The sequence below is a fragment of the Hyla sarda genome, chromosome 6, assembly GCF_029499605.1.
Source record: "Hyla sarda isolate aHylSar1 chromosome 6, aHylSar1.hap1, whole genome shotgun sequence".
NCBI lineage: Eukaryota > Metazoa > Chordata > Amphibia > Anura > Hylidae > Hyla > Hyla sarda.
In genome coordinates this window covers 53,155,968-53,179,459 of record NC_079194.1, presented here as the reverse complement: position 1 = coordinate 53,179,459, position 23,492 = coordinate 53,155,968, and the positions used below count along the sequence as shown (strand labels likewise).

The window sequence follows — 23,492 nt, the reverse complement described above, 5'->3', positions numbered from 1 at the left end:
CACTTCTAGAGAATCTAGAACTCTTTAGATTTCTTGAGCTCTTGGGACTTCTGGAGCTGCGTCTGGCTCTCCCTCAGCAAACTCAGGAGCTGGTATTAGTTCAGGACTGGCTGGACTCAGAGTCGCTGGCAGCTGTGCTGGAGAGGCTGGTGACAGGGTTGGCATTCTGGAGACTGGTGTATAGGCTGGAGCAAATGATGACAAGACTGGAACTGGTGTGGAGACTAATGTGGGTTGAACCAGTCCTGGGGTTGGTGAGACACAGAAGATCGCAGGCTGATTTGGAGAAAACATGGGGGAACTCCATAGATGGGTGGATTCCTTCACCTGGGACATACTCTCTCGCAGTTCTGACAGCTGGAGGAGGAGGTGCTGAGAGCACTGGTAGATTTTCTCTCAGACATAACTTGATTTGATTTGGTGAACAACTTGTGGCTCATTCCCAGGCTTTTGCACTTCGTAAACATCAGATTCCAGATAGGGTATGGCCGTCACCATGTACAGTTCTGTCTCCCAGATAGAGTCTAACTTGTCGGTCCTTGGAAACTTCCGCAGCCAGACTTTATCGCCCAATTTAAGTGGTTTGGCAGAGGCATGACGGTTATAGTACTCTTGTCTCTGTTGAGCCTCGCCCATTTTCTTGCTGACAATTTCTTTGGCTTCTTGGATTCTTCACTGGTGGTCAGAGATCCATTCCATGGAGGCTTGCAGAGAGTTGTTGAACAGGGCTTGGAGCCCAAATGTCTGATCTTTAGGCAGCTGCCCATGACGCCCCATCATCAAGTAGAAAGAGGTGTACCTCATAGAACAATGGACTGTGTTATTAAAGATCTCCAATAGTTCGGGAAACAGTCGGGGCCACTCTTCTTGTCTTGACACAGAGGCTGCTCACAACATGTGGATAAAGACTTGATTGATGCGTTCACAGAGCCTGTTCCCCTGGAGGTGGTAAGAAGTAGTCCAGAGTTTCTTGCAGGCATGGAACTGACACAGCTCTTGGAAGAGTTGGGCCTCAAAGACCGTTCCACAGTCCGCTAGGACAGACTCCGGACACCCAAGGGTTTGCACCCAATTGGAGTAGAACATCTGGGCCACTGTCTTGGCTGTGAGGTCTTTAATGGGTACAGTGACAAACCATTTGAAGTAGTGATCCACCATGGTGAGAGCATAAGTGTACCTGGAACAGGTAGGAGACAATTTGACATGGTTTAGCGTGACCAACTGGTTATGCCTTTCACTCTGGATTGAATGGAAGGGTGCTCTTGCGTCCTTGCGCACATTCTTTGTGACATTACAGACTGCAAATTCACTGCACCATTTCTCAATGTTGCTCCACATTCTGATCCAATAGAATCTTCGCCTGACAGTAGCTTCAGTCTTGTGGACTCCAAAGTGTCACGACTGATCATGGCATGCGTTGAGGACCATCTCCGTGTCTCTTCGGGGAACCAGACTCTGATGAAGTCGATCACCAGAGGCCGGATCCAAAGAATTTCGGTACAACAGTCCTTTGTGCACAAACAGTCGTAGTCACACTGGGCCCGGCGTAGACGAGTTGGTACCTTTTTTGCCAGAAGGTAGTCCAACAAATCCCCCATGACTCGACTGTCGTCTTGAAGAATCTTCCAGGTCTTCTTTAACCTTTTCGGACTGGGGTCGACCATCCATGAGGGCGGTCACAACATTCTGGTTCACGAACCGTTGATAGAATGGGGGCATCTCCACGTCTTCCCACACATCTTCGACAAAGGGTTCTTCGCCGTGGGTCATCCAAGACAGTACATCGGCATTGACATTTGACTTGCCACTTCTGTACTTGATGGTGAAACTGTAATTGGCTAATCTTGAAGACCAACGCTGTTCGATGGCACCCAACTTGGCAGTGTTCAGGTGGGTCAATGGGTTATTGTCCGTGTAGACAGTGAATGGCGTGGCAGCCAAATAGTCTTTGAACTTTTTGGTAACGGTCCCTACCAGGGCGTGAAGTTCCAACTTGAATGAACTGTAATTTGCATAATTCTTCTCTGCTCCTTGCAGGTTACTCGCTCTTGGACTTGGGACAGGACAGCTCCCAGACCTTCGAAACTGGCATCAGTATACAGCCAGAATGGCTGACTGTAGTCTGGATACTCCAAGATGGGGGGTTCTGTCAACAGACGTTTAAGAGGTCGGAATGCTGTCTCTTGCTCTATGGCCCATTCAATAGGTAGTCTTCCATTGTAGTTCTCCTTCGCCATACCCCGCAGGAGAGCTGTGAGGGGTTCTGCAATCTGGGCAAAGTGGGGAATGAAGTGACGGTAGTAGCCGGAATCCCAGGAAACTCCTGACATATTTCACTGTGCACGGGGTAGGCCAGTTCTTAACAGCTTCCACCTTTTCAGGATTGGGCTGGACCCCTTCTGCACTGACAACATGACCCAAGTAATGGACCTGAGGCTTGAGAAGGTGACACTTGGACGGTTTAATCTTCAGCCCATGCTTGATTAAGACTTGTAAGACGTTTGACAGATGACCGAGGTGTTCCTGGTAGGACTTGGAATACACAATGACATCGTCCAGGTACAATAGGACACTTTGAAAATTCAGATAACCCAGGCACCTTTCCATCAGATGCTGGAACATAGCAGGGGCATTGCACAGCTCCAACGGCATACTTTTAAACTCGAACAGTCCCATGGGTGTCACGAAGGCGGTCTTTTCACGATCCTCCATGGCCAGGGGCACTTGCCAATATCCACTGGTTAAGTCCAAGGTGGAGAAGTAAGCAGCCGACCCGAGGGTTGTGAGTGACTCCTCCATCCTTGGCAAAGGATAAGCGTCTTTATGGGTGACATTGTTCAGTTTCCTGTAATCAACACAGAAGTGGATGGTTCCATCTTTCTTCATGACCAGGACAACTGGTGCCACCGAGGGGCTCTAACTTTCTTGAATCACGTCTGCCTCTTTCATGTCGGCTAGCATCTTCTTGACAGTCTGATACATGCCTGGTGCGACCAGATGGTGTCTTTCCTTGACAGGTGGGCTATCACCTGTGAGGATTTGGTGCTGGATACTCGAAGTATGCCCAAAGTCTGTGGGGTGCTTGCTGAAAGCCTCATGGTACCTCTTGGCGACATTGATAATGCCATTGACTTGGTCCCTTTAGGTAGTGTCGTCTCAAACCTGGAGTTGCACCCACAGGGCTCTGGAGGGCTCACAGCGGACTTCGACTCTAGGAGGTACAGTTGGGCTACAGGAGTGTATTTGGGCAAGACAGTATCAGAATCAGACAGGTTTAATAACAGCACAGGGACTCTCCCGTTGGTGACAGTGACAAGGCTTCTCGCAGCTCAAACACGAGTATGATCTTCCAATTGCATAGGTTCCAGCAGGGCTTGATAGTCCCTATTCTTGACTCTGGGGCATGCACGACACCAGATGATGGTCTCCGTGTTGGGTTGTGAGGTCACCGACCTGATGTGTTGAACTCGTACTCTGCAGATTTCACCTTGCTTGCTGGCAAACTTCTGCTCCGCCTGTAGAACTTTCAAGTGGTGCTGCGCAGCATGCGGGCCTGAAGGGGACAGATGGGGAAGAGAAGCATACAAGGCATCTAATATTTCAGCAAATTTTTTTTCATAATGTTCATCCCCAATATAAACTCTGCAGACCCCTTATCTGTCACATTAGTTACAATCACTCCCTGCCCGGTAAGTACATGCTTTCCCAACTGAATAGGTGGCTCCCAGTATCCATGTCTGAGGACTGGTAGCCCATTACCCGCAACTACTCAGAAGTTGACATCATCAGGCTCACACAATAAACTATCATCCCAATGCTGATAGAAAACACTTCTAGGTATAGTAGACACTTGTGACCCTGTAGCAACGCCTCCAACGGTACACCTTCTACAACAATTTTTACATAGGGGGAGGAGGTGACATAAAGTGAGAGTCCTGACTTAGGTCGGTCAGGGATTGGACCTGATGACTGTTTCCTGAGGGCCGGTCCTCGACCTCAGAGGAAATCCTTTAAATCCCAGCAGTGCATTTTCCAATGTTCTGACTTGTTACATACAATAAGTGCAAAAGGGCCTTTGAGTCCCCGAGGGTCTATTGGGTGGCGGATTGCGGTAGTTGGGATTGTGGGGGGGTAGATGCAGGGGCAGGTTTTCTAGGCAAGGGCGTTTCACGGTCAGAGGGAGCAAGCCGGGTGGCCAGCTCCTTTTCATCCTTGGTCAGTTGTTCAATGTCCTGCCTAACAGTCTGTAAGTCTGAGGCTGCAGCGACTGGCAAAGTAGATGCCATTAGGGCGGGGACAGTTGACGGTGATGGTATAGGTCTGGCTACCGCCCCTAGTGGCTCTTGGAACGGGTGTAAGGAGTGTACAAACTTCCTCTAACTCAGTCCCGGACTCAATTACTTGATTATTTAAACAAGCCTACCTAGACAGCGTGGCTTCGGCTAGGTGTCGGCTGACATCAGTCAGCAAAGTTACTCACAAACTCAATAGCTTGCTCATCACCTTCTTTTTATTTCAGTTTCCAAACTTCACATATGGTAGCGATAACTTCAACATCAGATGTCTGAGCTTATGCAGGTCGGATGGACAAAGACCTGTGCTCCATTCTGCAGCGCGCTACGTTTAAGGGCAGATGGAATTACCTTAGGGAATTACCTTAGGGGCAGATGGCATTAAACCCTTGTATTCATGACGCCAGGGCATGGTTTATCCTCTATACCACCTGAAGGTATACCGCTGGATCCTGGGCCAGGCACGGGGGCAATAATGACTCCGATGCCAAGATACGGACAACGGTAGCTTTACTGTGACAAATGGTGCAGATCGTACAGTCTATACAGTGTATCCAGGCCCAAGGAGGTGACCAGTGACTTCAGAGACCTTAAGGGCTTGCTGGAACTTCATGCAGGCCACGCTGACTCGACAGATGACTTTGACTTGACTGACTTGTGACTGATAATGCTGTGACTGTAGCTTACTTACGGCTGCAGACTTGACTTGAGGCCTCCTATGACTCTGGACACACACTTAGGCACAACTTGACTGGACTTCAGCAGGAAGCAAGAGCGAGAGCAGAGGCTCCGCTTAGGTCTTTCATGGGGGAGACTCTGGGGGGATCCCATTGGTCACCCTTAAGTCACCTGGTCACTGATATCTCCTGGGTAACAATCACATGACAACTCACATGGTAAACAGTCTTAAAGTGACAACGTTTTCTTCATACATTACACAGTATAATACATAATAAACATATTTCTATGGGGGACAGATGCAAGTGGGGCCCAGGAGACACTGAAGGGATGCTGCCTGGCAGCGCAGCAATGGTACGGGGTGACAACTTCCGTATTGGGCCACCACAAGTACATTTGGACAACATATGTGACATTAGTGCTGATGGCATATACAGTGCTCCCTCAAATTACAATATTATTGGTTCCAGGACGACCATTGTATGTTAAACAATTGCATGTTGAGGTCATAACTCTATGGAAACCTGGTAAGTTGTTCTGAAACCCTGAAAATATCATCCAAAAATAGTGAGGATTAAAGGAAAATAATAACTAATACAGATAAAGCAAGTCCTTACATATAAAAGTATGAAAGATCTGCTGGGAGCTGTAAATCACTGTCTATGTAGAGGACAGGAGCTTCTTCAGGGTCCTGTACAGTGCACGCATTGTCCTAAAAAAGTTACATGCCCTCACCTAGTGTCCAAAAGGAGCAGCTAACCCTGGTACAGGTAAAGAGTACAGAACATGTAATAATCCCTGTACTGTAGGGGGCGCTACCAGCCAGACAGTCAGTGCATACACTTCAGTAATACTGGGGTCTTACCAGTGAATGCCCATTCTGATTGGTCGGTTCTACCAGCCATTGACACGTTTCACAGATCTGGACTGTCTGTACATTGTATGGTGAGTCTGGTTTATGTGACAATGGTCTAGAAAAGATCATTGTATAGTGAAAATTTTGTAACCTGAGGCCATTGGAAGTTGAGGGACAACTGTAACCACTTATAACCAGCCAGCAAAGAGCATGTGTCGGAGGTACATGATCTACCGCACAAGAAGAGGAGACAAGGATCAGAATCGTATGATCGGTACGAATATTGATATAGAAGTAAATTACAAAGTTATTTTTGGAACTGATCTATCAATAAACATATTCCAGAAAACCCCCTTTAGGGGAAAAGCATTAAGTTTTATGGTTTTTTTCCTTACGTGGCATACACGGTCATTCCATCTCTGTTCTCGATCTGAATGCTTTCATCTGTAGGAAGTGGAGGATCGGCCTGGAACTGGCTTGGAATACGAAGGATCACCTTGACTTTTGGTTGGAGAGTCTCTTCTTCTGTAGGATAACTAATCATTGAGACAGGGGACGTCATTCCCATTCCTGCACCTTTTAAAGAGGGGAGAAAAACGCATTTGTTGGGGATATATATATATATATACACACACACACACATATATACTTTCTATCCATTCATTTGAGAACTGATCAGGGTTGTGATCAGAATTAGTAAAGAAATAGAGAAAATTTCCTGGTAACATATCTGAAGTTTACAGTGATTGGGGCCCGACACAAGTGTCTGATTCTAAGCATAGACCTTTGCATTTCCCTGCAGCCACCACAAGGAGGAGCTCAGTGCATAGATATATTTACAGCTTCCATTGAGTAGTAGCTGTATAAACTCATATACACTGAGTTTCCCCTTGTGATGGCTGTGGCCAGTTCTATCATGTACTAAGGCTATGTTCACATGATTGAATTTCTGTGCACAATTCCGCATGGAGATTCCGCAGCAGCAGAGTCCCATTGATTTAGGAAAATACATAATTGTGACTCCCTACATGTAGCTGTAATCACTTATATGGTGTACAGATCCTGTGTATAGCTGATATCTACCGCCATATGGTCTTGTATATAATCACTTATTTACTGTAGTATACAGATCCTGTGTACAGCTGATATCTACCACCATATGGTCCTGTATATAAACACTTATATAGTATACAGATATCTGTACAGCTGGTATCTACCGTTACATGGGCACTGTATATCATCACTTATATAGTATACAGATCCTGTATAGTATACTGGTCTGTGTATAATAGTTTTATTCAGTACTGTATGGCGGTATTATCCAATTATTGTGTGGTGCTATATATTTCCTCCTTGTATACTAGTATTATTGGTCATGGAAAATTATTTTACCTACGATAAAGTGCTATATATATATATATATATATATATGTACACAGTCATGGTCGTAAATGTTCGCACCAATGACATTTTTCAAGAAAAGGAAGTATTTCTCACAGAAAAGGATTGCAGTAACACATCTTTTGCTATACACATGTTTATTCCCTTTGTGTGTATTGGAACGAAACCAAAAAAGGGAGGGAAAAAAGCTAATTGGACATAATGTCACCAAATTCCAAAAACAGTCTGGACAAAATTATTGTCACCCTTAACTTAATATTTGGTTGCACACCAATTGGAAAAAATAACTGAAATCAGTCGCTTCCTATAACCATCAATAAGCTTCTTACACCTCTCAGCCGGAATGTTGGACCACTCTTCCTTTGCAAACTGCTCCAGGAAAGGCGTCTTTTCCCAACAGCAATTTTAAGATCTCTCCACATGTGTTCAATGGGATTTAGATCTGGACTCATTGCTGCCACTCCATAACTCTCCAGCGCTTTGTTGCCATGCATTTCTGGGGGCTTTTTGATGTATGTTTGGGGTCATTGTCCTGCTGGAAGAATCAAGATCTCGGACGCAAACCCAGCTTTCTTACACTGGGCTGTACAGTGCAACCCAAAATCCATTGGTAATCCTCAGATTTTATGATGCCTTGTACACATTCAAGGCACCCAGTGCCAGAGGCAGCAAAACAACCCCAAAACATCATCGAACCTCCACCATATTTCACTGTAGGTACTGTGTTCTTTTCTTTGTAGATCTCTTTACGTTTTTGGTAAACAGTAGAATGATGTGCTTTACCAAAAAGCTCTATCTTGGTATCTATCTTGGCTTACTCAAGTTCATTTTGGCAAAATGTAGTCTTGCTTTTTTATGTCTCTGTGTCAGCAGTGGGGTCCTCCTGGGTGTCCTGCCATAGCGTTTAATTTAATTTAAATGTTGACGGATAGTTCGTGCTGACACTGATGCTCCCTGAGCCTGCAGGACAGCTTGAATATCTTTGGAACTTGTTTGGGGCTGCTTACCCACCCTCCGGACTATCCTGCATTGACACCTTTCATCAATTTTTCTCTTCCATCCACACCCATGGAGATTAGCTACAGTGCCATGGGTTGCAAACTTCTTGATAATGTTGCGCACTGTGGAAAAAGGCAAATCTAGATCTCTGGAGATGGACAATTTTGGTTCTCAAGTTCCCAGACGTTCTCTTCTCCTCTTTCTGTTGTCCATGCTTAGTGTGGCACACACAGACACACAGTGCAAAGACTAAGTGAACTTCTCTCCTTTTATCTGCTTTCAGGTGTGATTTATATACTGCCCACACCTGTTACTTGCCCCTGGTGAGTTGAAAGGAGCATCACATGCAATAATTTTGTCCAGCCCATTTTTGGGAGTTTGGTGTGACATTATGTCCAATTAGCTTTTGTTCCTCCCTTTTTTTGTTTTATTTCCAATACACTCAAAAGGGAATAAACATGTGTATAGCAAAACATGTGTTACTGCAATCCTTTTCTGTGAAAAATACCTAATTTTCTTGAAAAAATGTCAGGGGTGCCTAGAAGAAATATTCGCAGCACACACATTTTGGTGAAAAAAATCAAACAGTGGTTTATTCCATCAGAAAAAATTTGTGTAGGGAACAACGTTTCTACGAGCTCTCCTGGTCTTTTTCAAGCTCAGTATACAGAGTGCAACACACATTTTTTATAAGGGAACCAATCAAGTACCAGCAAACAAGTGATTAGATAATTAGTGTCAAAACAACTCAAAAATTCATATTCATATTTGAACATCAATATAACAGTGCATCATCAAAACATCATAGTAATGTGTGCATACATGTAATAGCACAAAAGATATATAATACATACGCATGTATATACATTTCGTGAAATTAAATCCCACCTTACTAAATAGATCAGTGATTACGGATAACCACCACTTGTGAGTTAAAAACAATACATACAGTGATCTGGGGAGCGCTCACTCACCGGGACTCCATAGTGATCTCAGTATGGCTTGTAAACAATGAGTCCGCGCATGCGCGCCATGCGAATCAGTTAATAGCAGCTCACAAAATAAACTAAAATGTCTTAATCATTGATATTGCCAGACTCTGAGAACCTGTCTAAACATTGAGCTGCTATTAACTGAATAGATGTTACTATGGTTACCCTCACGCTCCTCTCTGTGGATACACATGACCGGACATTACGCCCTATACATGCGATCGCGCTGTCTATACAGCGCGTTGCGCATGCGCAAACATGTTCGCGTGCGGCCGTGCGAATGGTGCGGCACGGCGCGCATGCGCGGTCTCATTGTTTACAAGCCATACTGCGATCACTATGGAGTGACGATAGAAGGACGAGATAGGAGGTCGAGATATGAGGACGGGAAAGAAGGACGAGATAGGAGGTCGAGCTAGGAGGACGGGATAGGAGGACGGGATAGGAGGACGGAAAAGAAGGACGACATAGGAGGACGGGATAGGAGGACGGGATAGGAGGACGGGATAGGAGGTCGGGATAGGAGGTCGGGATAGGAGGACGGGATGTGAGGACGGGATAGGAGGACGGCATATGAGGTCGAGATATGAGGACGGGATGTGAAGTCAAAAGCTTCCTCCTTTTTTTATTTTCCTCCCCAACAAGGATTAGAAAGGAAAAACCGGGCAACGCCGGGTATTCAGCTAGTATATATATATATAAAACTCAACGTGTGTGTGTGTGTGTGTGTATGTATGTGTATGTATGTGTATGTATGTGTATGTATGTGTGTATGTTCCAGCATCACGTCCAAACGGCTAAAGATATTAACATGAAACTTGGCACACATGTTACTTATATGTCAACAACAAACATAGGATAGGTGATTTAACCCTTACTCACCCTCATTTGCCAGGGGCGGGGTTTATGTTTAAAGTCCCATATAAGTCTATGGGAAATATATGTTACTGCATAACTTCCAAACGGCTGGAGATATTTTGATAATACTTGGTCACATGTTACTTATATATCCACTTAAAATATAGGATAGTTAATTTAACCCTTAACTACTCCCATTTGTGAGGGTCGGGGTTTTCATTTAAAGTCCCATGCAAATCATTGGGAAATGTATGTTCCAACATAACTTCTGTACGGCTGGAGATATTTCAATACCTGGCACACATATTACAGGTCGGGATAGGAGGACCGGGACAGGAGGACCGGGACAGGAGGACCGGGACAGGAGGTCGAGATATGATGATGGGATAGGAGGTCGGGATATGGGGTTGGGATATGACAACAATATGTGAGGACGGGATATGAAGTCAAAAGCTTCCGCCTTTGTTTATTTTCCTCCCCAACAAGGATTAGGAAGGAAAAACCGGGCAATGCCGGGTACTCCGCTAGTATATATATATATATATATATATATATATATATATATATATATACATACACACACCCACATTTTAGTTTATTTTGTGCGTAGGGGTGGTGGAGGGATTTGGGTGCTATAGGGGCATTGCAGCAGTGTGACCAGTGTTCCATTGTCAGGAAACTTTCAGTGAGGGCATTGCTGGTGTAAACATAACCTAAGTGTACGCGATAGATCAGTAGTCTCGAAACTGTGGACCTCCAGATGTTGCAAAACTACAACCCCCAGCATGTCCAGACAGCCTTTGGCTGTCCGGGCATGCTGGGAGTTGTAGTTTTGCAACATCTGGAGCCCCACAGTTTCCAGTTTTGAGATGTTGGGAATAGTCTTATAAATTGACAGTCATATTGATGTGGTAGCCTGGGGGATGAAGGGTATGGGGAGTGTAGCTGTGCTTGTTAACCCTTGCCATTCGTGACGCCAGGGTGAGGGCTCCTCAATAAAGCTTTTCCTACCGCCGCCCCTTCCCAGGAATAATAGGGAGGTAGATCATAATAGGTTTGAGGTAGTGAGTAATAATGAATTGACCACAACCGGAAAGCTTCTGTAAACAGCGGCAACTTTACTGAAGATTTTCTGTACACTTCATTAACATAACAGTCTCTTAGCAATACAACAGCTTCCTTTTGGAGATTGACAATGGTTGGGACTTTTGCTTTAAAAGTTTCTAGTATATTGCGCTGTTCCACTGGATTTAGGGAAATTAGTTGCAGTCCAGTAGTCAGGCTAGCATTAGCAGGAATTAGAGTAAAACTCCCGATTTTTGGTTCTGCGGAAGCCGTAGGTTTTGAGGCCTAGCGTGTCTTTGAAAGTTGTGTAGCACCGACCTGTTAGTCCGGCATCCACGAGAGCAGCAACCCAAGAGAGTGATAATTGGACGCAGCTCCCTTATATGGGCAGGGGCTGGACTAACCCTAATTGGTCCAAACGGATGTCAATCACCTTTACAAAGATTTGTGGGTAACACGTGACCCAAGGACCTCCTAAGGTCCTGCAACATACCATAGAGCATATTTTAAAACACCAAAAAAAATTGCCCAGCCTACAGGTTAGTGTTTTGCTGGAATGAATAAAAACTTTAAAAAAAATACTAGGGTGGTCCCTGAAACGGGGTGTTTGTGGCCCTGCAGACTTACTGGAATTTTGTGATTTTATATAATTAACCCCTTCCCTATATGGGGGTGCTATAGGTTTGGGTGAGTGAGTGAGTGAGCTGCAGGACTATTTTGAACAACCCAGAGCAGAACATAGTGAGCGACTGGTTAGTGTGTGTGTGTGTGTGTGGGGGGGGGGGGGTCTATTTAAAAGGGCCTATTTAAAAAGTCAAGAAATGACTCACAGAAAAGCTCGAGAGAAAGCTTTTAAGAGCTATGTTGCATTTTTTTACATAATTTTTTAAGAACATTTATGTGGCTGGACAATCCCGCTTAAGTAAATAAAGATATAAGAACATTGAGGCTTGAAATTACCTTTATCATTGGAGCCCCCCACATACTTTAGAAGCTTTAGGACACATTCTTTTGATGCTTCATCGAATGGCTTCTCAGACACTTCTGTTGTAACAAACTTCCCACCCTCATAACTTCTTTCTTCAAAGGTCATTCCATCCTAAAAGTACATGAATATTACATGATATACTCTGCTGTATAATAAGTGCAGTATTCATATATGAAGGAAGATCAGAACGCTTGCGTATTAGTTCTCTGACAATGCTACTATGTAATGGAACAAGTTTTATTGTAACATCATATGCAAAATAAAATCAGTGCCACAGATTGGATCATAGTAAAACACTTTCACACAAGTATATCTGTATTTTGCATTTTGATTGTAGGGGTAGGGTCACACCTCACATGTGCCGTATTTTGCTGCTGCGTAATTTGCTACCCATTGACTTCAGTGGGTAGACAAATAAGCAGCAGCAGCAAATACACAGCAAAATACGGCAGGTGTGACCCTACCCTAAAGCCAACCATGGGTGTACATAGGAATCCGTGGTCTCTCTGTTCTGAAGGCAGATTTAATCACCTGTATTAAAGATAAGTGTTGGATGCAGCGCAGAGTTTTTAAAAGGACTCTGTCAGCTCTAGATTATGGTTAAAGCACAAGTGTCAAAGAGGTAGAGCTGAACCACAGCATGCAGGCCTCCTCTCTCCCCCACCCCTCCTGGCCTTAATTGATTGACCTACCAGTGCTAATCTTCCAGCACTCAGCCATGCACATAAATCAGGGCAAAAATCGGGGAAGGTTTTTTTTGTCTTTTTCAGAAAGGGTTCTTTTCATTTTAGAAAGGTGTGTTTTATGGGGGGGGGGGGGGGGGGTGGAAATTGTATCACTTCATTCCAAGAGCCATAACTTTGAGGACAATTGTAATTCTTATTGGCATCATTTTGTTGTAGATAGCACTTATTAAAAAAAAAAAGGTACCTGAGTCTAAAAACAAACAGACAAAAAGCAAAGAATGTATGATATGTTCTAGGGACGTGTCAAAAGTTTTGATTGGTCAGGCTCTTTACTGTTCAGCCCCCCAACCGATTAATAGAATGAGCAGGTAGAGAAGAGCAATACTACGTGCTTCTCTCCCCACTCTGTGTTTGTGTGTCCAAGGTGGCCCCATGGATTTGCATTAGGAGTCTGTTTTGGTCATGTGAGAATGTGTTTAGCATTTAACTTCTGCCAGTCTATTCAAGTGATCGATCGGGATCTGAACACTCAGACCCCGACCAATCAAAACATAGAAAATGTCCGATTAAAGGTAATGGTTTTCCTTGCTAAGATCCAATTGGTCAAACTGGTTTTCTAAGAGTTTTACCAAAGGCCTCTCCCCCAGCGACAGTACTCTACGATGGCTCTGGTCTCTGGTTTGGCTGATTTCGCTAGTCATTTTTCACAGGTTACAAAGTAGTTATCTGTACGTGGCCCTAGAGAGAACATTTTCTTCCTTCTGGATTCTGGCTCAATTGCATAGAAACTATTGACTTTTATTACAATTTGCAGATGGAGGAATTGTAAAAATTAGTCAACACACCAGGAATTTAGTTTTTTAGGACTTTAGCAGTGTGATATAAAATGATAAGTTATATTTATTCTACAGGTTGTTCTGATGTCATAGACTTCTCTGTAGAGCAGAAAGAATGCAAAATAACACAAAAAACTTACACACAAAAAAGTGTGTGTTTTAGATGCCTTTTTTTTTCTCTTTTTTTTTTTTTTTACAGCCACAAAATAAGACAGTAAGAAGGACGTCTATTCAGATGTGTTATCTCTAGAAGCCAGTTTGCCAATTCATATATTTTGTGTTGGGCTTGGAGTGAGTGAGAGAGGCCAGATAGGGGCGGAGTCCCAGCCTGGATAACACATCAAACTCCAAACCGTAAAGTAAAGAAGACTGCGTGACCTGCATGATGTTTACTTTGGAGCAGGGGTCAAGTCCTGGGGGGAAAAAAAAAGTATAGGAACTCACCCAAGATTTACATTCATGGGCTGGTCCTGCAGGACTCCTACTAATTGCTAATGGGAATGGTGTTCCTGCTGTGGAAAAAAGTGCAGGATATCCGTTCCCATATTGTTTCTATGTACGTCGTGTATGTTATACAGTATGTCCTTTATCTCTTAGGCTGGGTTCACACCACGTTTTTGCAATACAGTTTTTTTTCAGGTTTTTGATTAAAAAAAACGGATTCCTCAACTGTATCAAAACGTGTGTACAAAGTTTTATCTGTATACGGTTGAAAAGTGATGTCCGGTTGCATCCGTTTTTTAAGAAAAAAAACGCATACGTTTTGAACTTTTCACTCCATTATGAATAAAGTTTCACTTGTTTGATTGAAATTCCAAGCAAAAAAACTGTGCAAAGTCAAAAAACGTATGGTAAAAACTGGATGGAACTGTACGCACATACAGTTCTGTACAGTTCCCATTGACTCCCATGTTAAAAAAAAAACGTATACGGGTCTATACGGTTTTTCACCTGGACCAAAAACCGTGGTAGGCCACGGTTTTCTGTCCAGAAAAAAAAAAGTAAAAAACCGTGTGGTGTGAAAAACGGAGACAACCGTATGCAATATGGTGCATACAGTTTTGAATGGAAAGTATATGGGCACGGTTTTCTGTACAGTTGCATACGTTTTTTGTTTTTTTTAAACCGTATACAAAAACTGTATAGAAAATCGTGGTGTGAACCCACCCATAACCTGGTTATTCTTGTTTTATTGTTTATGTATCTCATATATCTGTGTATCTGGACTATATAGATGTTACCATCATTTTGAATATATATTTGTATATATATTGCCTGATGTATTTCTTTAGCTTTTTAATAAATCCAATTAAGAAAAAAAAAAAACAAGAGTAGTTGAGTCACAATATCGATAATTTACGACAACGGGGGACATCAGGTCAGCTATACCATGCCACATGACATATCAGTTAAAGGACTACAACTCCCAGCTGACCTGCACCACAGCTGTCCCCGTGTCCCTAGTCGCTACACAATGACCTCTAAGACCAGTGTTTGGCCACGGCATCCCATGCAGAGTGTAGTCACCTCCCTAGGGCATTTCCTCTAGGGACTCCAGAGCAGCAGCGATGCATGACCGGCAGCGAGAGGAGGGATGAGTATAGTTTTTTTTATTCCCCCTCCTAATTCCTGCCCCCTGTCAAAAAAAATTTCATCGGATTTGATTATTTTTTTTTTTTTTTGCATGAAACAGAAAAACAATACTGGTTACTACATCTATCATTTCCACACCCTCCCCATTCCCACCAATCTAATGGACTTTCAAGTATAGAAAGACTTACTGCACCTGAACAACTCAAGTTACTATTAGTTTTAAAGGGGTACTGGGGTGGAATTTTTTTTTTTTTTTTTTTTTTTTAAATCAACTGGTGCCAGAAAGTTAAAAAGATTTGTAAATGACTTCTATTGAAAAAATCTTTACCCTTCCAGTACTTTTTAGCAGCTGTATGCTACAGAGGAAATTATTTTCTTTTGGAATTTCTTTTTTGTCTTGTCCACAGTGCTCTCTGCTGACACCTCTGTCCGTGTCAGGAACTGTCCAGAGCAGCATAGGGGATTTTCTCCTGCTCTGGACAGTTCCTGATACGGGCATCAGGTGTCAGCAGAGAGCACTGTGGACAAGACAAAAAAGAAACTGAAAAAGAAAAGAATTTCCTCTGTAGCATACAGCTGCTAAGAAGTACTGGAAGGGTAAAGATTTTTTTAATAGAAGTCATTTACAAATCTGTAACTTTCTGGCACCAGTTGATTTAAAAAAAAAATGTTTTCCACCGGAGTACCCCTTTAAGGGTGTGTTCCCACGTTCCCATGTTGCGCCTGAGCCGTGACCACGAAATTGTGTCCAGATGCGTTTGTCAATGGTCGCACAATTTTGGCTTCTTTATAAGCATGCAATAGCCGCGACATTGGAACACAACCTAAAAATAAAGTTCATTATATAAAAGTGAAATATATTTCTAGGAATGTAGATGGGGATGACGTACTACAGTGGTCTCAAACTGTGGCCCTCCAGATGTTGCAAAACTTCAACTCCCAGCATGCCCGGACAGCCAACGGCTGTCCGGGCATGCCGGGAGTTGAAGTTTTGCAACATCTGGAGCGGCCACAGTTTGAGACCACTGACGTACTAGGAAGCGATAATGCTTTAGGTGGTCATAACTCTGGGAAAGGACAGCAGAAAACATTAATGGGGGGAGATTTACCAAAACTGTCCAGAGGAAAAGTTTCTGAGTTGCCCATAGCAACCAATCAGATCACTTCCTTCATTTTTCAGAGGCCTTTTTCAAAAATGAAAGCACCGATCTGATTGGTTGCTATGGGCAACTCAGCAACTTTTCCTCTGGACGGGTTTTGATACATCTCCCCCTATAGACTTGTATGATACTTATGGATCTGTATCTTTTGTACTAATAAGTGTATACAGGTTCACACCACTGTAATTAGCCAGTACAGTGATCCCTCAACATACGATGGTAATTCGTTCCAAACGAGCCATCGTTTGTCGAATCCATCGTATGTTGAAGGATTTGTGCAATGTAAAGTATAGGAAGCTGTACTCACCTGTCCCCGCCGCTCTGGACCGCGTCCCGCCGCTCCCGATGGTGTCCCCGCCGCTCCCGATGGTGACCTCGGGCCTCCGCTGGGCTCTCCTGGTCTTCTCCGGTCCTCCGCTGTCTTCCGCAAGGCCTTACTGGGCCTGCGTAGCAACGTCATTACGCCGCTGCGTACGCCGTTCCTATTGGATGACGGGACGGCGTGGGCAACAGCGTATTGACGTTACCGGAGAGGGCCGAGAAGACACCGGAGGACCAGCGCTGCACCCGAAGGGCATCCCGGAGCATCGTGGAGGGGTAAGTAATACTCACCGCACCACATGGGGAACATTAAGCTGCTATCCGGCAGCAACCTTAAGCATTTTGCCCTGCCGGATAGCACTTAATGCGATGGCCCCGACATAAAAAAGCATTGTATGTCGATGCTGACATCGACATGCGATGTCCTCTGATAGGCCATCGTATGTCGATTTGATCATATGTCTGGGCCATCGTATATCAGGGGGTCACGGTATATGTTCACTGCATTGTGTAAGATGTTTTCCAAGAATTTTAAGGCCTTGTTATTCAGTAACCAAAAAGGACTCCATTGTAGCTAATGACATGATCCATATGGAATGTAACACTGAGCTGTGGGATGGAGACAAACAACAACTAAACTGGAAATCATTGTGAATGTTATAGTTGGAGTTTGTGAAAAAATTATTCCCTTGGAGTATAGAAAAACGTATCCCCTATCCACAGGATAGGGGATAAATATTTTAGGTAGCAGGGGTACGACCGCTGTGGCCCCCGCAATCTCCTGTACAGAGCCCCGTCTCTCTCCCAAAGCGTCGTGACACGACTCCTGCCCTAAGTGGTGGCTACTATGCCCCCTCCATATATCCGTTCGGCTCCCCCACGGATAGGGGATAGGTTTTCTGTACTTCCAGGCAGGGATTTCTACTTTACAAGGAGTTCTGTAATGAAACATAACTTTTCCCCCATCATCAGTTATAGATCACGGGGGGTCCGACCGCTGCGACCCCCCGTGATCTCCTGAATGGGGCCCCAGCAGTCTGCTGTAAGGGGGCGTGCACACCCCCATACAAACCGGCGGCTGACACGTTCCCTCCATAGAGGAATCCCATAGAGGTACATGGAGGGGGAGTGTCGGCTGCGGCTTCCTGCGAGGGTTGGAACACCCACTTCCAGCAGACTGCCAGGGCCCTGTTCAGGAGATCACAGGGGTCCCAGCAGTTGGACCGCCCCCCCCCCCCCCCATCTATAACTTATTCCCTTATAGGCAAAATAACTTATAGACAAAATAGGCAGCCGCCTAGAGCACCCTCTTGATGGGGGTGCCGCTCTGCCCGTCACAAGAAAGTTATTCAGCCACCATCTAAACCACTCGCACAACCAGCAGAGCAAGGTGCTTTAAGTTACATAGTTTTCACATACTGACCACTTGCTCTTGACCAGGGTATTGTAGACTCCCCCCATCCACCAACCTTCTCCCCCAATAAATAATGATAAAACACTGGAATGGATTAATTTGGCCACAACAGTTTTATTACCACCAAGTAAACCTAAAAAGCAATGACCACATCCCATGAGGTCCCCAATTTCTACATGAAACAACTCCTACTAACAATTTATATTTAAAGCATAAATCCCAAGTTTTAGGGCCACGCAATCTTCAGCTCCAGCGTTGATAGACACAGGCCAGGAGCCCACGCTGGGCGGTACAGTTGCCATAGCAGTCTTACCACGTTTAGCTAAGTTCTGTGCATACGCAGGGAACTTTGCTGGGAGAGATACGGTTGCTTAGGCAACTGTACTTCCCAGCATGGCCTCCTGGCCTGTGTCTATCAAGGCTGGAGCTGAAGATTGTGTGGGTGTAAAACTTGAGATTTATGCTTTAAATATAAATTGTTGGTAAGTGTTGTTTCAAGTAGAAGTTGGGAACCTCGTGGGATGGGACTGTACTGCTCAGCATGGCCCACATTTCCCCACGGTGAATCGAAAGATCGCTCGGATCTTGTGATTTAACTGCATTTGAAAACCCATATGACAGAAGCAGTGAATGAAGCCCACAACTACTAGCAGCCCCCACATGTTTATTCACACACAGGTTTTACCTTGAGCCGATTCTGACTCGAAGGCAACTAACCGAAAACACCCGTGTGCTTCAGATTCACCTTATGCTGGCCAGAGCAAGGGTGGGTTGGATGTTTCTTCTCTCATGGTCTGCACCAAAAATGGCTCCACAACCAACTTAGCAATACCATACATGTGGTGTCGGACGGGGTATTGTGTGTATTAAGCTCTTTGTGACGCCAGGGCGTGGTTGACCTATACACCACCCGAGGTAGACCAGCTTCACCTGTGCCAGGCATGGGGCTATTAATCACTCCGATGCAAGGTTACGGTTAACTGGTATGCTCTAAAATCCATACAACTCAGATTGGCACCAAGGAGATGCAGGGTGAACTTAGGGAAGCTTATCGGCTAGTTGTAATTGTATTGACTGATGCAGCCCAGGCTTGAATTTAGTAATTAACAGACTGACTTGACTGACTACTTGGACTGGACTGGACTTCAGCAGAATCCCCAATAGGTTTAGTTCCTACTGTAAGGCTTGGACTTTCACCCACGGTGCAGGGGTTAACTTGCAACAGAAGCGTGTTTGCTGGACAACGCCTCAGGCCTCCTTCAGGAACACCAGACAAACTCCTCGGACTTCTCTTCACTGTACCTCAGCTACAAGGGATGAGTGAGCTGAACCCTGACCTCACTATATAAGGTGGACAATTTAGAGAGATCCCATTCAGTAGATAAGTCACCTGTTCCCCTTGAATACTCCCCTGACAACAAAGGTCCTTAGCAACAATACATTTCTTAAGGCAACAGTGAATATAAAATACAATATATTAACTCTTATGTAATATGACATTAGTGCAATATAAAGAGTTCTAAGGAAAGGGGACCCATGACGGACATTGAGCATAATCTGCCACACAGGATGGGCAGGAGTACAGAGGAGCACGTGACTTCTGTACTGGGTCACCACATGTATATAACCTCTGGGGCATGGAGAAGATGCCTGGTGAGTCAACCAGCTAGTTTTTGCTGTTTTGTTTTGTCTATTTTTTATTGAAAATGCAGTAATTTTTTTCAAATGCAGGCAAGAAATAAAGTATACAGGCATTCATCGGCCACATGAGTGCCAAAAAAAAGTCTATATGATTTATACACCGTGTGTAAAGGCTAAGTGTGGGGAGCCTAGCCTTACATCTTTACAGTTCTGGGAAAAGTATTGTGTCTTTTCAGATTGTTCCTGCACCTTACACCTAAATTCCTCTGACTCAACCAACCTGCTCTCACAGGTCAATCCAGTCTAACCTATAATCGAACCATGTTGATCCAAAAAGAGGCTTATTTCTATGATGCTAGTTGCTCTCCATTAGGCGGTGTTCAAACACAGGTTCTTAATTGCAATTATTGAATACAAAGCCAGAAACAGATGATAAATAGATTAAATAGATGACCTGTATATACACTGCTCAAAAAAATAAAGGGAACACTAAGATAACACATCCTAGATCTGAATGAATGAACTAATCGTATGAAATCCTCTCGTCTTTACATAGTTCAATGTGCTAACAACAAAATCACACAAAAATTATCAATAAAAATCAAATTTATCAACCCATGGAGGTCTGGATATGGAGTCACACTCAAAATCAAAGTGGAAAACCACATTACAGGCTGATCCAACTTTATGTAATGTCCTTAAAACAAGTCACAATGAGGCTCAGTAGTGTGTGTGGCCTCCATGTGCCCGTATGACCTCCCTACAACACCTGGGCATGCTCCTGATGAGGTGGCGGATGGTCTCCTGAGGAATGTCCTCCCAAACCTGGACTAAAGCATCCGCCAACTCCTGGACAGTCTGAGGTGCAACGTGGCATTGGTGGATGGAGTGAGACATGATGTCTCAGATGTGCTCAATCTGATTCAGGTCTGGGGAATGGGTGGGCCAGTCCATAGCATCAATGCCTTCCTCTTGCAGGAACTGCTGACACTCTCCAGCCACATGAGGTCTAGAATTGTCTTGCATTAGGAGGAACCCAGGGCCAACCGCACCAGCATATGGTCTAACAAGATGTCTGAGGATCTCATCTCGGTACCTAATGGCAGTCAGGCTACCTCTGGCAAGCACATGGAGGGCTGTGCGGCCCCCCAAAGAAATGCCACCCCCCACCATCACTGACCCACTGCCAAACCGGTCATGCTGGAGGATGTTGCAGGCAGCAGAACGTTCTCCACGGCGTCTCCAGACTCTGTCATGTCTGTCACATGTGCTCAGTGTGAACCTGCTTTCATTTGTGAAGAACACAGGGCGCCAGTGGTGAATTTGCCAATCTTGGTGTTTTCTGGCAAATGCCAAATCTCCTTCACGGTGTTGGGCTGTAAGCACAACCCCCACCTGTGGACGTCGGGCCCTCATACCATCTTTTTTTATTATGAAATGTTTATTCATTTTTAAACAGGGATCAATTTATGTGAGCGGGTAAAGCACTAAAAATGTAGCCGACAATAATAAAAATTTATTGTGTGCGTGTTTTTCACTATTTTTTTAAAAAATTTTTTTAGGTAGTACTACTACTCCCAGCATGGAACACACTGTTCCATGATGGGAGTAGTAGTTACCTGTACTAATTGACAGTTCGCCGGGGTCTCTTGCGATCCTCTTGTATAATGTATAGATGCGGCTCTTCATATTCCCACAGAGCTGTGATTGACCAGATGGTTCCAGCCAATCACAGCTCTCTGTGAGAAATAGGAATATGTGTATATATACAGCCGTGCAGGGGACCATAGGAGAGCGGCCGTCGCATCCATACATTATACAGGAGCATAACAGCGGGTGTCAGGAGTGATACCCGCAGTGATCTTTCCTTTACTACAAGAACTACTACTCCCAACATGGAGTACACTCTGCTCCATGCTGGGAGCTGTAGTACCTGCATTAATAGACAGATCGCGGGGCAGAGCTACACGGACCTGCCCGGTACTCGAGGGAAGTAAGCGGACTTCGTCTTCTGTATACACTATATACAGCTATCTATAGATAGCTGTATATAGTGTATACCGCCCAAAGGGTTAACCTACACTGTCCAGCAGTGTAAGTTAACTCTTTCCTTGCTGGGCTTGCGCATAGTGCACAGCTCAGCAAGGGGTTAAGTGAGCCAGCAATGTGTATACTGTATACACATTGCAGGCTCACTGTAAGTTCTTGCTGGGCAGTAGATATACGATGTATACCTACGGCTCAGCGTCAGCTGTTCTCCCGGGTCTGTAGCCTTGAGAACAGCTGATCTCGACATTCACATAAGGACGATCGCAGCGGGTGTCCGGAGGAGTGACATCCGCTGGGATCTGTCCCTTACTGCAGGTACTAATACTCCCAACATGGAGCACACTCTGCTCCATGCTGGGAGCTGTAGTACCTGCATTAATAGACATATCACAGCGAGTGTAACTTCTGACACCCGCTGCGATCTGTCTATTAATGCAGGTACTACAGCTCCCAGCATGGAGCAGAGTGTATTCCATGTTGGGAGTAGTAGTACTTGTAGTAAAGGAAAGATCACTGCGGGTATCACTCCTGACACCCGCTGTGATGCTCCTGTAAAATGTATAGATGCGGCCGCTCTCCTATGGTACCCTGCACGGCCGTATATATACACACATATTCCTATTTCTCACAGAGAGCTGTGATTGGCTGGAACCATCTGGTCAATCACAGCTCTGTGGGAAATATGAATATGTGTATATATACGCAAGTGCAGGGGACCATAGAAGAGCTGCCGCCGCATCTATACATTGTACAAGAGGATTGCAAGGGACCCCAGCGATCTGTCAATTAGTACAGGTAACTACTGCTCCCATCATGGAACAGTGTGTTCCATGCTGGGAGTAGTAGTACTACCTAAAAAATGTTTTTAAAAAAAAACACGCACACTACATTTTTATTATTGTCAGCTACATTTTTAGTGCTTTACCCACTCACATAAATTGATCCCTGTTTAAAAATTAATAAACATTTCAGAATAAAAAAGATACATTTCGTTAGATACAATTTTTTCCATCACCACTGTATCTTTTTTATTATTTTTTTGTTTTTAGAATGAATTCTGTACGGTCTTTTACGGATAACGAATGCATTCGTTATTTAAGAAATAACCTCCTCAAAAACCATCTACAAAAAGAAAAAAAGTGAAGTGACAATATGGACACCATTGGGGTCCAACCTCACTCCACCAGGATAGGCAATCAATAATTGAAAAAAATCCTAAACAGCCATTGACAAGTATAGATGTAGCAAAATACCTCACTAAAGGTGGGGGTGTAGGTGAGGAGACTGCACTTGCACCTATATGCCCTGAGATAAGACAGGAAGGAGGCTAGCTGTCTCACTGGGGAGCCCTGATTAGCTAGTGGGATAGGAAGAGGTGGTCCTGACTGCACAATACAAAGCTATGGTCATAACCCTTGGAAACCAGGTTACCGGGCAAGTGTCTCCCAATATACAATACAGCTATGAAATCACAAGCTCTATGATGTATAATATCTCAGATATTCTGGCAAGATAAAGTAGACAAGTCTGTAACTATGCAAAGACAAAAGGGAAAAAAAGAGGGAACACGCGCCCCTAGTGTGATACGTTTTTAGACAGTGAATAAGTGCAATAAAGGTCACACTTACCACAATGTGTTGCGCTAAGGGCACAACACCATACA

General features: G+C 44.3%; 1 protein-coding gene across 2 annotated transcripts in view; it reads right to left on the bottom strand.

The window, feature by feature from the left end:
• The window catches only part of LOC130275591 (heme-binding protein 1-like), a 43,802-nt gene that overhangs the window by 5,214 nt on the left and 15,096 nt on the right, over positions 1–23,492 (bottom strand). For both annotated transcript variants that reach the window (XM_056523750.1, XM_056523751.1), the window contains exons 2-3: positions 12,102–12,240; positions 6,222–6,402 (exon numbers count right to left, since the gene is read on the bottom strand). In XM_056523750.1, the coding sequence (XP_056379725.1) occupies positions 6,222–6,402; positions 12,102–12,240 (320 nt within the window). The remainder of the gene's footprint in view (positions 1–6,221; positions 6,403–12,101; positions 12,241–23,492) is intronic.